Source organism: Misgurnus anguillicaudatus, chromosome 9, assembly GCF_027580225.2.
Source record: "Misgurnus anguillicaudatus chromosome 9, ASM2758022v2, whole genome shotgun sequence".
Lineage (NCBI taxonomy): Eukaryota > Metazoa > Chordata > Actinopteri > Cypriniformes > Cobitidae > Misgurnus > Misgurnus anguillicaudatus.
In genome coordinates, this window is record NC_073345.2 from 2,405,834 (window position 1) to 2,421,873 (window position 16,040).

A 16,040-nucleotide genomic window follows, 5' to 3' on the forward strand; every position below is an offset into this window, starting at 1 on the left:
AAAGTACATTTAGATTGACAGCTTTTTAAAAGCTCGAACCCGTTTACAGCCCGACATTGTTTAAATGTGCGCGCACACACACAGCTTTTGTCAAGAATGAGAAATTTACACAGGTTTTAACATTATTTATTAATGACTAATAATCTACATGCCACTTGGAAGTTGAAACAAAGAAATAAAATAAGTCATCTGTAACGTTGTAACATCTCATTCTAAATAGGCTTATGCAATACACTATAAATATGCCAATAAAATTACTAATTAAATTAAGATAATACATTCTGAATTAAGATGGGTATTTGGCAATAACGAAATGAAGAGAAAGGCTCCGCGGGATTTGCGTCTGCACTTCTCTCCATTACTGCCAACATTAGTATATATCCTCTGTCTAAATTATGTATTTAAGACTCGATTCATATTTAGTTATACATTGAAAAACCTACTCACCAATGTTAGGCTACATGTTTTTGATGAGGAAAATCATTAAATCCACTGTAAATGAATTCAGCGCGGTCCTGCGCTACTGATAGTGCATCCAGCAGCATTGAACTTGACCGCTCATTTACCTCACAAAGCCGGAGCACAAGGCCGAGCCCGGCCCGAGCCCGTATAAAATGTTTAAAAAATGAAGCCCGAACCCGCCCGAGCCCGTCGGGTCCCGTCGGGTCCGGGCAAAGATCTTCAGCTCTAGTTCTGATTGGTTTTTTTGACGTTACGCCCAAACCACACCTATGAATAATGAACCTACTTCAGACCAACCCCTTATTGATTTGCGCCTGGCGGAAGAGTTATTTCTCCCGCTGGGAAAATAGCAACAGCTCCCAAGATCCGCCCACAAAGTCACTTGCATTTTGCGCTTCGCACTTGTGTTTCAGATCGTTAAAATAGGGCCCTTGGGCTTGAGTAGGCTACTTGCTGGTGGCAAACTTCTCATTTCTCTGATGAGTCAATCAGCTCATTTACATGCACACCAATAATGCGATTATTTTCAATAATGCGAGTAAGGACTTATTCGCAGTAAGATGTTTACATGACTGGAGCTAACCTCTTCACTCCGGTTTACATGCATTTTTTATTTTCGGATTATTCACACAAAGCCCAATGCAGAGCACAAATGATGAACTCACATATATGGTTCACTGTTTTAATTTACTTATTGTTATGGATGTATTTCATTATCCAGTGCCGTGATGAAGGTATAAATATGACAGTGCCTGTAAAGGGCGTTCACATTAAAACGATATAAAATTATAGTTTTAAAAATCGTGTTATATTAAAGATAATAGCAGAGTTCACACAACAACTATAACGATAGCGATTTTGGCACATGATGAATGAACCATTGAGTATGTTTACATGCACAGCATAAGCGGATAACTATCAAAAATCTGCTTATTACAGAAAACTGTTTTCATGCGTTTACATGCAAATCAATAAGCCGGCTATGCAGACAACTGCGTTTCCATGGGACTTGCAGAATTATCAGTTTTCTCGCAGGCAGTGACGTCACCACCTATCGTAGACAAAAGTCGTTCAAAAAGTCAACGGCATATCTGTCTTAAGCTGTAATGTTGCATCTCTTCTCGTGTCTGCAGAACCTGTAAATGTAACATGAGCTGCTATTTTAACAGTTTCTCTGCCAGCTGCTTTAGTCGAGCGGAGACTTTTATGCGTTACTTTGCGCTTACTTCCGCGTGTGACGTTTATCTTTCATACGCGGAGACATGCGCACATGGACAAAACCGTGAGAAAGCCGGTTAAGGTGTTTACATGCCACGCGAAATCGGCGTAATGAGCAAAAAACTACCTGTGCCGATCGGTTTTTGCTTACGCCGTTTATGGGCTTTCCCCGATTACAGAAAACCGATTTACGCGTTTACATGACCCCACGTGTTATCAGTTTATTAAGCATAATCGGCGTAAGACTGTGCATGTAAACGCACTCATTGACAGCCAATCAAATCTATTTTAACTTGAAGTGCATGCACACTTAAATGCAGTAGAAAAGCTCATTCATTGCTGAGGTCTGTAACATAAAATTACCTCAGGTATCCAGTGCTGATGCAGTTGCTGTGAAATTCACTACTTAAAGTTTTTTCTACCACACTGACTACGCCAAAAGGTAAGATATTTTTACACACTACTACATTCATTGTTTAGTTACGCGAAACGCAGCGAGTTGAGGACATTTGCTGGTTTCCCGCTGTGCAACAAGATGCAACAAGAACAGCATATTCAGTGACATGTAAACAATTGCAAAAAAGTTTTTATTACAAGAAATATCCAATATTAGGTAATGCCGCGCTCGTTGAACGAATTAGCATGAAGCTATCATTATGATGTGGTCACTGATATATTTATCGTTATAATTATTGTTATAATGTTCCTTAATGGTTTAATACACTGATGTCGTGTTATTTGAGCTATTTCTGAATGAAGACAGACTGCTGACAGCGAGTCGTGTTGGCAGAGTTCACGTAAAACTTCCTAATGTCAAGTTTAAAACGAATTTGTGCTTAAGGTGCGTGACTAAAACACACGCGCACTTCAGTTAGTGCGGTATAAATGCGAATAAAGTTTTTACATTTACCTCTTTTAATGCGATTATACTTACTGCAATTATGAGCTTAATCACATTATTTTTATTGAAATATTGCGTTTGCATGAGGTAAAGTATAATCGCAGTATTGACAAAATCCCATTATAATCGCATTATTCGTGTGCATGTAAACGAGCTCAATGAGGACCGGAAGTGAACTTCACAGAGTATTGCACAAAAATCTTGTCAACAAACGAAAAAAATATAACGGTATTAACCGATTACCATTATTTAAAATAAAAGATTCTGTTCCAGAACATTATTTTTTTTAAAGTTTCTGGTTTTGTTTTTGTTCCTTACAAAACATCAAAAATTCCTGGTTTTCGATTTGTGAACCGGTTCAAAGCCTTGGTCACAGGAAAGTGAGGGCCGATGATGCTTACAGACATCACTTCATGCAACAGCTTTGTTTTATATCAAGACTTAACAATGGCTCTAAAGAAGAAGTGTGTTTTTGGATGTAAGGAGAAGAAAGCCAGCATTATGGAAACAATGGATATAGTTTTTTATCCGGGGTACCAGCAGAGTTTTGCGTGTGTGTTTGTTTAACGCTGGATTTTGTTGAAAAGTCCCAACTGGGTCATGAGTTGCATGCGGTAAGTAAGACTTCTGTGTTATGTTGAAAATAACGACACATAGTGAATCACGACATGTAGTGAATCATAAGTTATCCAGTCAGTGTTGTATAGAGTGCTGCATGACTTGTGACTCGCTCCTCACGCCGTTCGTAACTCCTCTTCTGAATCGGTAAAGCTAATCTGCCTTTATAAATCTGATTAAATTAAAGACTCTTCGCAGATATGAAGGATGTAATACTACTCTATAGGTACTCCAGATTAACATCAGATATGCAGAAACAGTTTGTTTTATGAATGCTTTAATCTTAGTTCATGTTAATTTTGGCATTTACTAATCAACTACTAAAGCGTTGTACCTTTTAACATTTATTTATGCTCCATATTCTAACATGTAAAAGGGCATTGATATTAACTAACATGAACAAGGATAAATACATGTTAAAAACTATATTGTTCATTGTTTTTTCATGTTATTTTTTAATGGCTTTTTAAATGTTTACTAATACAACCTGATTGTATTAGTAAATACAAACCTAACAGTGTAAGTCACTAAACGAATTGAGTTTATTTAACTTTTTTTTTTTAAGTTAATTTAACTTAAAGGGACATTACACTTTTTCTAAAAAAAATATGCTCATTTTCCAGCTCCCCTATTAAACATTTGATTTTTACCATTTTGGAATCCATTCAGCTGATCTCCGGGTCTGGCGCTAGCACTTTTAGCATAGCTTAGCACAATCCATTGAATCTGATTAGACCATTAGCATCACGCTAAAAATAACCAAAGAGTTTCGATATTTTTTAAAACTTGACTACTCTGTAGTATTATGGAATTATATTTGTGTCAAATAAAACAAACGCAACTTTTGCAAAAACAAACAAAAATATACATTGATAAAAGAAAAAAACACTCTGAAAATAAAAACAATCAACTAACTAGCAAAAAATTAACATCATCTTTAAATATACTGCATTCTTTGTTTATGGTTTTCTAAGTTTCACTAAACATAGTTTTGAATGTGCTGCAAGTGTTTTCGTTTTCGCTTTCCAAGTTTTCATTTGTGCTTCGCAAATTTATGTTCACCATTTTGACACAAACCTCTCATGAGGGGGCGGGCTTAACAGCGGTTCGCTCTTATTGGCTTGTGATATTCTGATTGACAGCTCATTGAACCGGAACCCCGGAACAGAAGGTGGCGGCAGTGCACCAATAAGCTGGATGCCAACCGCTGTTAAAAATAACAAGAAGGAGACGATCGTACGCTGTAGCACGCCCGCCTTCCAGCTGGCAGTACTGCAGTAAATTCTGTTTAACAAAACAGAGTTGTGCTGTTGTCACTCACGAGTCGCTCATGTAATCTTTATTACAATAATTCAAAGATTATTTATATCTTTTTTTCTCCTTTTAAACTTAAATCACAATATCTTGTGTCACCTTACATGTGACTCACTCAAATTAAACATCAATAAACATGTTGCATTACTCTTGTAACTCTTTTCTCTAATACTCAAGTACAAGTAGTATTTTTCTTAAATAACTCAATACTTTTCCCGTAAACATATATCACAATGTATTACAGTTTCTGTTGTCTGTGCAAATGTGTCCTCATAAATAACTGACTAGTTGAGCGAACCATAGATCACACAATATAACCATTTAAATGACATGACTATACACAGTAATTACAAGATTATCACAAGATTATCATCCTACAACAGTATACACATGCCATCAACATATTGTTTCATGTTTTATGTCCATAGTGATTGATTTCACCCACCTGTTTAACAAAAGAATGAGAGAGACAAGAGCTGTTGTCACTCATGAGTCGCTCATGTAATGGCGGCTTCTTCTACGCGACTCAGTTACCCACACAGACTCTGTTCAGCACATAGTCTCCCCCTATTGTCCATTGAGGGTATTACGCATCACAAGTCCAGCATAATAACAGCAATTGAAACGATATCATCAATACAATAGAACAAATCAAATACACAAAGAGAAAAAAATATATAATTATTCAAAAATATAATTATTCCTGTGACTATACATACAGGGTGTCACACTCGCATGTCTGTAATGTTACTTTGGAGCTGCAAGTAGTCTAAACAAATGCTAATAAGAGTATGTTAAAGAGCATTAATGCTAAAACACGGATATTTTACACGTCAGCCGAAGAACAACAATAGTTCAAGATGAGCAATCAAGAGGCCCACGATCCGGAGCGCCAACACCACCCTCGGACGGACAATCGAGGCAGCCCGAGGCAAGTTCGCAACAACCACCAAAACAAATAGAACAATCCCATTATTATTATATACTTCACATGATGATTTACTATGGACAAACATTGCTTTTTTATAAGCTACAATTTGACCAAACTTCTCTTCTTTTTTTAGAATTGAGCCTCTATGGTGTGAAGTTTGGTCAGCCGTCTCTTGTACTTTGAAGAACTGCAATGAAAGAAGGGACAGTGCTTTATTTGGCAGGTGAACTGCACCTATTTTGTAAAGCCAGATTTAATTTTAGAATATTTATCAAGAATAAATGTTTACTTTTTCATCTTTTATTAATATTCATAATTCTAGCTGGGTAAATGGCATGGCATTAAACAATTAATAAACAAAAAAACTGTAATAATACATCCTTTCCCCCACCCTTTTTTGCAAAGTAGGTCTCAAGTAGGGGTGTGACGGTCATTTAATAACCGTGAGACCGACGGTTATAGTTGAACACCGTCATTGGAACTCTATAACCGCCAAAACTGTGTTATTATTTTTTTTTACATTTTTATCAGAGAGTGTTTAAATAGTATTTAAAACAATTGTTAACATGTTACTTTTGATATTAAACATATTAAATAGTCTTACCTTTCAAATCATCCCTTCGTTCTAGTTAATTTATAGCATCAAATAAACACGCATAACCATAAGAAGGAATTCTGTTTTGATAGCGGAAAAGCGTCAGTAAACTCCGCTTTTCAACTTTAAATCCTCCCATGTTAAGCTGGTAACTCGCGGATGGCGAAGTATGATTAGTCAGATCACCTGTCAATCAAGCTCCTTGCGAATGGGTCTTAAGAACCTATACGGCGAGGGTCGTTGGTCAGGTGATAGCGGTGATAACCTATGGCCTGCAGCAGTATCACTTTACATAAACTTCGTAAAGAAAGGTAAAACCGATGGATCTCGTTGCAAAAAAAATGTTACATCGCCTATTTGGGCACATTTCGGGTTTAAACCAGATGACAACGGAAAACCCGCAAATCTTGATGAGCCTGTGTGCAGAATATGCGGAAAAACGGTATTTGTTACAAATGCAAAGACCACTAATCTCCGTAACCATCTGAAGATTAACCACCCCGCGGCACACGCGGCACTTGGATTAAGCACTGCTTCTGCTGCCGCTCAACCATCCACATCTGGTCAGAGGCAGTTGAATATGGCCCAGGCATTTTCCAAGGCGACAAAATATAAAAAAGACAGCGACAAATGGCGAGTGCTAACAGATAGTGTGACTAGATATTTGGTATTAGGAATGGTACCCTTCCGCACAGTGGAAACAAGTTCATTTAAAGAAATGCTGAATACTTTCGACAAACAGTACGAGATGCCTGGGAGAAAGTACTTTTCTCAAACAGCTGTTCCGGCCTCGTATAGTAAGGTAAAGGATGAGGTGCAAAGAGAACTCCAGGAAATCAGTAATTTTGCACTGACAACAGATATGTGGTCAAGCGTGAATATGACCCCATACATGAGCCTCACCGTTCACTACCTCACAAAAGACTGGTCACTGAAATCCAAGAGTTTGGAAACAAGCTACACGCCCGAAAGCCACACAGCCGAACATTTGTCCGAATGCCTGCAGTTAGCGTTGCACGACTGGGGTCTGGATGAAAAGAAGCTGTCATGTATCACTACCGATAATGGGGCGAACATTGTTGCTGCAGTAAGGCAATTAGGATGGCCGTGGCTAAATTGTTTTGGCCATAATTTGCATCTGGCTGTTACAAACGGTGTAAACAGTGAAGCTGCCCGAACAGGTCGACCTCTAGGTCTATGTCGGTCCCTAGTGAGCGCTTTTTCTCAGAGCTGGAAGAAAAAGAAGGCACAAACAGAACTCCAAATCCCACAGCACAGCCTTATTCTGGTAAGAATTGTTTTAGCCTAAGATAGTTAACTCTATATTATACTATTCTGTAATGAACAGTATGTAACTGGTTTTAGATTATTATTATTTATTTTATATGCATATCAATAAAAAGCAGACATATATAGGCTATAACATGGTACTCGTTTTATTTATTTTTTTCTATTGCGTCCCCTTCCAATAATCAACTATATTTTATTTCACAGGATTGTCCGACACGGTGGGGAACAAAACAGAAAATGGTTGAGAGAATTTTGGAACAAGAGCAAGCGATCGCACGTGTCCTGGTCTCAGATAGAAAGCACCAGCATCTGATTCTTAAATGGCAAGATAAAGAAGTTTTAACATCGCTTCAAGAATCTCTAAAACCTGTGGTTTACCGACTTTCTATCTGGGGAACGTTATGTAACAGTTTCTTCAGTAAAGCCTGTCCTGCAACTGTTCACATGCGATCTTTTAAAACCAAAACCAAATGAAACGGATCTGACACAAAATATAAAACGCAAAATGTCCAGCGTACTGGAAGACAAGTACAGTGCCCCAGTCACTCAGGAGCTTTTGGCAAAGTCATCTTTCCTTGACCCAAGATACAAAGGCAATGGGGGGGGATGGATTGGAGGAGACAAGAGATGTACTCCGGGGGGAAATTGTATCAGCTGACGAGGGAAACGGAGGCGGAGTTAGTGGTGCTTCGGCGGCTGCTGCTACTGCTGGAGATGATCCGGGAGAGGTCTGTGCACCACCCCCTTCCAAGAAGAGAAATCTTGGAGATCTCCTTAGTAAACGGAGGTCTGAAATCTCTGCACCTTTACCGATCAGAGCGCGCGCTGACGCGGAGTTAACACGCTATCTCCAGGAACAAACAATTCACTCCACGGCTGATCCACTAGCATGGTGGAGAGACAATGAAACCCGCTATCCGCTCTTAGCAAAATTGGCACGTAAATACATGTGTATTTGTGCTACAAGCACAGCATCAGAGCGAGTTTTTAGCACAGCTGGTAACATAGTTACTTCTGTCAGATCGTCACTAAAACCAAGTAAAGTTAACATGTTGGTGTTCATGTCACGGAACTTGGAAGTCAAGAAAGATTAGGCATTTAAAATGTCATTGCACTTTTTGTTCCTGTATTAAGTTAATTTAATAAGGTATTATTTAAAACAGCCGTTGTTCGACTTTTTTGATAAAGGTATTTAGATTTTGTAATTTGTAACGCAGTTTTTATGCAGCTCTTATAATATTTAATTAGCCTTAATTTTTTAAAGGATTTGTTTACTGTGTGTGTGATTTATTTAAAACAAAGCACGTTCATTGCAATGTTATTTTTGTTAAGGATTTGTTTACTGTGTGTGATTTACTTAAAACAAAGCACGTTCATTGCAATGTTTTGCTGTTAAATTGAATAAACATTGAGCAAGTAGCCAATCAGTGTCTGCTCATTTATTCAAACAGACATCACAAAGAAAAACACGCAACACCCCTGCTGTTTGTGACTGCTGGGCTTCCCCTCTTATTGTGTTCAGATTCATATGCATCTGCAGGGTTATTCGTGCCAACACTTTATAGCGTTGTGCTGGTAATTTATCTTTATATATCATGCCTTCTCACTGCGTCTGTCAACCTGTGCTTAACATATCTGAGAGTCAACTCTAAACATGAAGGACAAATGCAATGCAAGACGTTATGCGTGTTAAACAGCATCTATAAATGATAAAAAAGACATTACTATTGGGAAAAACATTTTGTCTGGACATTTGAGTTCATTTCAACTGAGACGTTGTAAAAGTAAGCATCATTTTGCACTGCTGTTTCCATTCTTTCTTTAAATTCATTTGCTTGGCCTTTGCATGCATGTGTATTTTGAAGGCATTCTTCTCTAAGGGAAGCAGGTGCCTGTCAGCCACTGCATCACCCGTGGAACAGAAAGTGCTGCCTCGTCCTAAGTTTGCCGTCTATTGCAGTAAAATAAACAATAAGCATTTAATGACATCACTACATATAGCACAATAATCATTCAACACAAATACTTTAAAATGTATAACTTGTTTGTAACTAATTGTTGCTTTAGAAAACTGCAAGTTTACAGACAAGGTTAACATTAGAACCCTGAAATTTTGAAGCTGGCCACCCTGTGCAAGGCTTACAGCAAAAACCTCCCCAGCAGCACATGAATAAAACTTGCAGTGGGATTATTTATTTATTTTGATAGTTATTACAAACTTACCTTGGGTTGCCTCGATTGTCCGGCCGAAGAGGATGGTGTTGATGCTCCGGACCGTGAGCCTCCCGATTACTCATCTTGACCTATTGTTATTCTTCTGCTGTCGTGTAAAATATCCGTGTTTTATCATTAATGTTCTTTAATATACCCTTATTACCGTTTGTTTAGACTACTTAAAGCTCCAGAGTCCAGACATGCAAGCCCCGCTGATGAACAGCGCTCGATCGTCGTCGTCTTGTTATTTTTAACAGCGGTTGGCATCCAGCTTATTGGTGCACTACGGCCACCTTCTGTTCCGGGGTTCCGGTTCAATGAGCTGTCAATCAAAATCTCACAAGCCAATAAGAGCGAAATGGTGTTAAGCCCGCCCCTCACGAGAGGTTTGTGTCAAAATGGTGAAATTTGCGAAGCGCAAACGAAAACCCGGAAAGTGAAATGAAAACACCTGCAGCACATTCAAAACCATGTTTAGTGAAAGTGAAACTTAGAAAACCATAAACAAACAATGCAGTATATTTAAAGATGATGTTAATTTTTTTGCTAGTTAGTTGATTGTTTTTATTTTCAGAGTGTTTTTTTCTTTTATCAATGTATATTTATGTTTGTTTTTGCAAAAGTTGCGTTCGTTTTATTTGACACAAACATAACTCCATATAGTTTCATCGTGTAATAAGACAGACAGAAAATTAAAAGTTGCAATTTTTCTAGGCAGATATGGTTAAGACTATACTCTCATTCTGGCGTAATAATCAGGGACTTTGCTGGTGTAGCATTGCTGCGGCGGGCGTAGTGATGTTGCACACTGCCCGAAAATAATAAATAAAAAAATAGTCCCCTGCCATTGAAAGTATTCAAGGGGACTATTTTCGGGCAGTGCGTAATATCACTAATATGTATGTTTTGTTTATTATACTTCGCTACATTTTAAATCATATCCGTTACTGAGTAAAAATATTTTTTTAAATGCAAGGTGATAAAGGCGTGCCACAGATGATTGATTGATGAAACTAGGAGTCGCATCCCTGTACACCAAACAGTTACAAAGGATGGCCATCCCAATCTTAGATGATGACACTCAACCCCCTGCACAGTGAGTTTTAGTTTTTGCCATCTGCGAGGAGGTATAAAATCCTAAGGTCTAGAACAGAAAGATATAAGAGCAGCTTTGTACCAAATATGATTAATATGATTAACATATTGTAGAGGTGATTTTTAGAAATGATTTTTGTTTGTTTTTGTTTTTAATTGTATTTCATTTTTGTTAAGTTTTTGTTTGGGTTCTTTAACAAAGACCATATGTAATGTTTTGAGAGCACTTTACTTAGTATGAGTATTTATCATAGACTGTAAAAAAAGATGGACGGCGCCTGTTCGCTCTCTTCAATTGGTGAAAAGTGAAGCTGCCAGTGTCCCGATATGGCGCTGACATCTTGGGTCTTGATTCTGCGCAGTAGCGATTTCGGGACCAGTCCTGCGAAGTAGTAAGCAGGAAGTGAAGCCGCGAAATCAAGACCCCGCCTTCGCAGAATGCACATATCACATGATATCACACCTGTCAATCATGACGTGACACCACCATTTTTATATCATTAAATAAATAACTAAACACAAACCGATTTTAAAAACAAATATTTGAATGTACATCAGTGTGATAAAAACTACAGTAAATGACAGAAACCAGCTTCGGAAAAAAAGATAATTGAAGTTTAATAAAAAAAATTGTTGGTCTCAAGTCCCATTGAATAACATGGGGAGGCGGGGTTTATGACCTATACTGGGAATAGTCACTGGGGGGCGATCGAGACGGTTTGGCTTGTGCGGCACGCTTGGTATTTATTTATTTGTCCCTATGCGTTGTGGAGTGTTCTGTGTTGTGTGTTTTTGTAATAGATGCCAAAGAATGTCATTGCACTGAAAAACTAATTTGCCTACGGGTACAATAAAAGTAACCTAACCTTACCTAAGGTATCAGTTTTAAAACTTAAATGGTTTAAGGTAATCGGTTTCCTCAAACAGTTTAAGTTGAGTTAACTTATTGGGTTTTATAGTGTATATATATATACCCATAGATTCTGGAATGATGTTAAGAAGTAAATATGTAAATGGTAACCTTTGGTGCATAGCTTACACCTACCACCAAAGGGGTATGTAGAAGAAACCAGGGATGGTTAGAGCCAGAAGTAGCATTCTCCAGTCTCGTAGGAAGTATGCACCCAATGGGAGTATCATATACCCAACTGAGAAGAAAAGGCCCACACCAAGAGTGGAGAAGATGTCCCGAACTGATCCACTCAATATCTCCATTCCTGTAGGACAAACAGGATTGAAGAGCAGAATAAAAAGTTACAATGATAAATTGCATATTTCACTTGAATTGTTGAGGAATTGTGTTACTAAATATCAAATATCAAAAAGCTGTTAAATACTATAAAGAAAGTTATTTTGCTAATATCATTGCCAATCACTCTTAACCACTGTGAATAAATCTCGTGGGGATTCATAAACTTCCGAACAAAATAATTTTGACTCCTCCATTAGCAACATGCAACTTGTGGGAGTACTTCGACTCGGCGCAGTAACACCCTCCCTCTCCCATTATGAGAGGGAGAAGGGGAGCGGACTTTTCAGGCGAGTGCTATTACGCCATACAATATAATTCCTCTTCTAAATCCGCCCAGAAAAGCGCCACGCTCTATTTTGCACCACCAAACTTGCTCGCACAACCCCTCGTCTCAAATAGGAAAAACGCTGACGTGCCCGGTCACCTCCAACTCCATCTCCGTTTGATACCATTGAATGAATGAGGCCAAGCCAAATGCTATCGAAGTGTCGCAGCGTGCTCCAGCGCTTACGTGCACGCACACAGATGATAGAGGGATGTATCAACAATTCTTAGTTAAGGTAATAACATAGTTTAATATTGAAAATGAGTAGACTATTCCTTTAATTCTATGTGGCATTGATTCCACAAGGTGCTAAAAGCATTCTTTAGAAATGTTGGCCCATATTGATAGGATAGCATCTTGCAGTTGATGGAGATTTGTGGGATGCACATCCAGGGCACGAAGCTCCCGTTCCACCACATCCCAAAGATGCTCTATTGGGTTGAGATCTTGTGACTGTGGGGGCCATTTTAGTACATTAGTACATGACTCATTGTCATGTTCAAGACACCAATTTGAAATGATTCAAGCTTTGTGACGTGGTGCATTATCCTGCTGGAAGTAGCCATCAGAGGATGGGTACATGGTAGTAATAAAGGGATTAATGAGTCTAAAGCAATATGCTTTTATTCTAACATACACTTTAAATCACAGTATATCAAAAGCATGTACCTAAAACAAATGCTGCCATATAGTTAGAAATTTGTCCAATTCCAACGATGAAATACAACAAACAGAAGATCAACCAAGATGGAGAGAAGACTTGAATTAGGGTAAATGCTGTCTGAATCGCCATGGTAGCAAAGAGCACAATTTTCCTGCCAAACCTGAAAACCAAGAGCAAACAAAATTCTTATGAAATGGCAACAAGAATAAATTAGGGCTGCAATGATTAATCATGTGTACTATTAAACAACATGGCACAAACGAGGAAAACGCGAAACACTGTGTTTAATTTCAGTTTGGGGAGAACGTCAGTTTCAAAAACAGTTCCGTGCCTCAGGGAAGTAAATTTGACTTTAAAAATAAGTTTGTTGTGTTATTCAGGAACTGGATGGCCATTGACTTGTAAATGCTTCTTTAAGCGATTTTATATTTAAAAGAAACCCTCAAATTAAACGGAAATTACGCGATTTACATGTATATTTACAGCTGGTCTATTTGCACAGGATTGGTGTGACCTGAGGTAATTTCTCCGGACCTTTTTACAGAAGCTCTGATAAAAATGACTTTTTCCCACCTCCCTATGTAAAACTAATCCCGTCCGAATAGTACTATAAAGAATATTTTATTAAAATAGTGACTAAACATGACCCAATAACCTTGTGTTTAATCCAACCAGCTGTTACTTTAACTACTAAGTTACTAAAATCTTGATTTATAAACGAAACATCGCAAACAATTCAGCGCAAATAAAAAAATTGCCATTACACAGAGTTAATACAGAAGGCATGCGCGGGCATAGGAGAGAGTGAGCTCGCGCACAAGCACAGAGAACCAGTGTGTGTGGGAAAACACTGCTAACCTTTCATGATAAACTCGAATCGGTTGTCTTCTCTGTCAGTAACATCTGACGTTTACGTGAAAATGCAAGTACACAGAGGAATCCGCATGGAAAACACAGCCAACTTTTAATTCTTTCACTCAGTGTCATGTGTGAGAGGCGCTGTCGAGGGGCTTCACGCAGAGAGAGCGCGCGCACACACAAGAGGGGCACCACCGAGCGCTCACAACAATAAATGAAGCCGTTTTAAATAAAAATGTAAATGTTGCGGCCATTGTTGATTTTGTGGCGCACACAAACAAATCAATGCATTTTACGCATGTCAACGTATTTTCGTAGTCGACGTAATCGATGACGTTGACGCGTCGTTGCAGCACTAATGTAAATATTCCTATAGACATTTCCTGGAAGAGCATTTGTAATGCTGTTACTTCTGTGGCACTAAGGGAGTTTCTGCACAAGAGCACCCCCTGGCTTTGGGATGTGCCGGGATTTCACTGTGGCTGCATCCGAAAACTTAGGCAATGACTTCGGAGGCATGAAGGCAGCTCAGAGAAACGCTTTCGGACACACTTAAAAGGAAATATAAAGTTTGAAATATAAACAGAGAGCGCCTTTGTGATAACTAATCACATATTTGAAAACTAAAATACTTATCACTACAAAATGCAATTAAACGTGTAAGAAGTGAAAATATAAATTTATTTACACTAAATGTGTGCTCCAGCCGCTTGCTTGGCCGCCATTTTATTTTTTTCTAACTCGACCAGGCTCGACCAATCACAATCCCCATGCGAGCATACACATAGAATTGTGGGACAAGTTCTTAGGATTCAGGAAGTAAACCTAACATTGGTTTCGGACATGCCTTGATGCCTTCCTGCCTTGAAATGCTGCCACAGAAAGCAGCAATTTTGGACGCAGCCCATAATTCATTAAAATTAATTCATTGAGAAAACGCACATTTGCATGATTAATCGTGACAGCCCTACTGCTTATCATTATTGTTTTTTAGTAAACAAGATTATGTACAGCGGATTTAAAGTGTCTACACATCCTTTTTAAATGGCAGGTTTTATGATGTCTAAATGAAATGACACCAAGATGACTCATGTTTAAACCTGTTCCACCTTTATTGTGAAATTGTAACCTGTATATTAGGATAAGTGGAGGAACATGAAAAATAAAAATCATACAATAACCTGGTTGCGAAAGTGTGCACACCCCTACTTAGTTGTAGCGCATTTTAGATTTTATCACAGCATGTAATCTTTGTGGGTAAGAGTTAGTTTTTTCCTTGTAAAAGCACTCTAACTCTGTCAGTTTTGTTTGGCATCTCTTGTGCACAACCACCTTCAGGTCACCCCACAGATCTAAACTCTGGCTTGGACATTACAAAACTTTTTTGAAAGGTGAGTTTTACTAAAAAATTCCTCTTCATCCTTAGTATTTTGGCAGATATTATCTTTGGGGCAATAACCCCATTAAAAGTTTAACGTCTGTAAATGCATGATTGACAATTTTTTTGGCTTCAAATTTACATCATGATCTTTTTTTCAATGTCCTCTAAACATTTTGTAGCATCTGTGTTCTTTGAATCAGATGCTGTATAAAACTATACATAAATTTGTTTTGGTTGTTTCGGGTGATATTGAGGTCACTATAACATGCTATAATTTTATAATATTCCCAATTTTTTATATTTAATATATAAATATTATAAATATTCTATTTTCAAAAGTCTTTCCTAAGTTTCATAGTCCTAACCTAACGACCATACTCCGAGAACCACTGATAGCTAACATGAAAGGGGCAAAGGGGAAATCCTAATTCTCATGAGAACTTTGATATTTCCCGTGGTGGAGGGGAAAACATTATTCTCGTGGTTTACATGGGGTGAGCAAACATAAAAGCTTACACAGAAGCCTACTAAACCATTTCTCTTTGTGCTCTGTGGGCTCTCTCTTTATGATCACTCTCAGTTGAAAATGAACTTTAAGCAAAGGTTTTCTGTCAATAAGATTTTGTCAGAGTTTTTTGACAATGAAAGTGACATAGATCATAATATCACAGATGTTGATGGATGTTATATTACTTGCAGTATTAGGTTTATTAATGTTTTGAGAATCAAATAAATAATCACAACAAAATTTCCTTCTACAAAGAGCAATTTAATATGCATTTAAAAAGGCTTATGCATGTTAAAGGTAAGGAAAATAAAACACTTTACAGTCTTTAGTGTATGAATTAAATATGCACAAATTCGTATAAAGCACAACAGTTCTTCAGTCAGTTTTGACATTGGTGGGGATGCAAATAATGTC

The 16,040-nt window shown here is 38.0% G+C and overlaps 1 protein-coding gene across 1 annotated transcript in view; it reads right to left on the reverse strand.

Annotated features, from left to right (window-relative positions):
- The window catches only part of LOC129423731 (solute carrier family 22 member 4), a 111,143-nt gene that overhangs the window by 18,630 nt on the left and 76,473 nt on the right, over nt 1-16,040 (reverse strand). Inside the window, exons 3-4 of the mRNA XM_055180164.2 lie at nt 12,885-13,039; nt 11,684-11,855 (exon numbers count right to left, since the gene is read on the reverse strand). Of these exons, the coding sequence (XP_055036139.2) occupies nt 11,684-11,855; nt 12,885-13,039 (327 nt within the window). The remainder of the gene's footprint in view (nt 1-11,683; nt 11,856-12,884; nt 13,040-16,040) is intronic.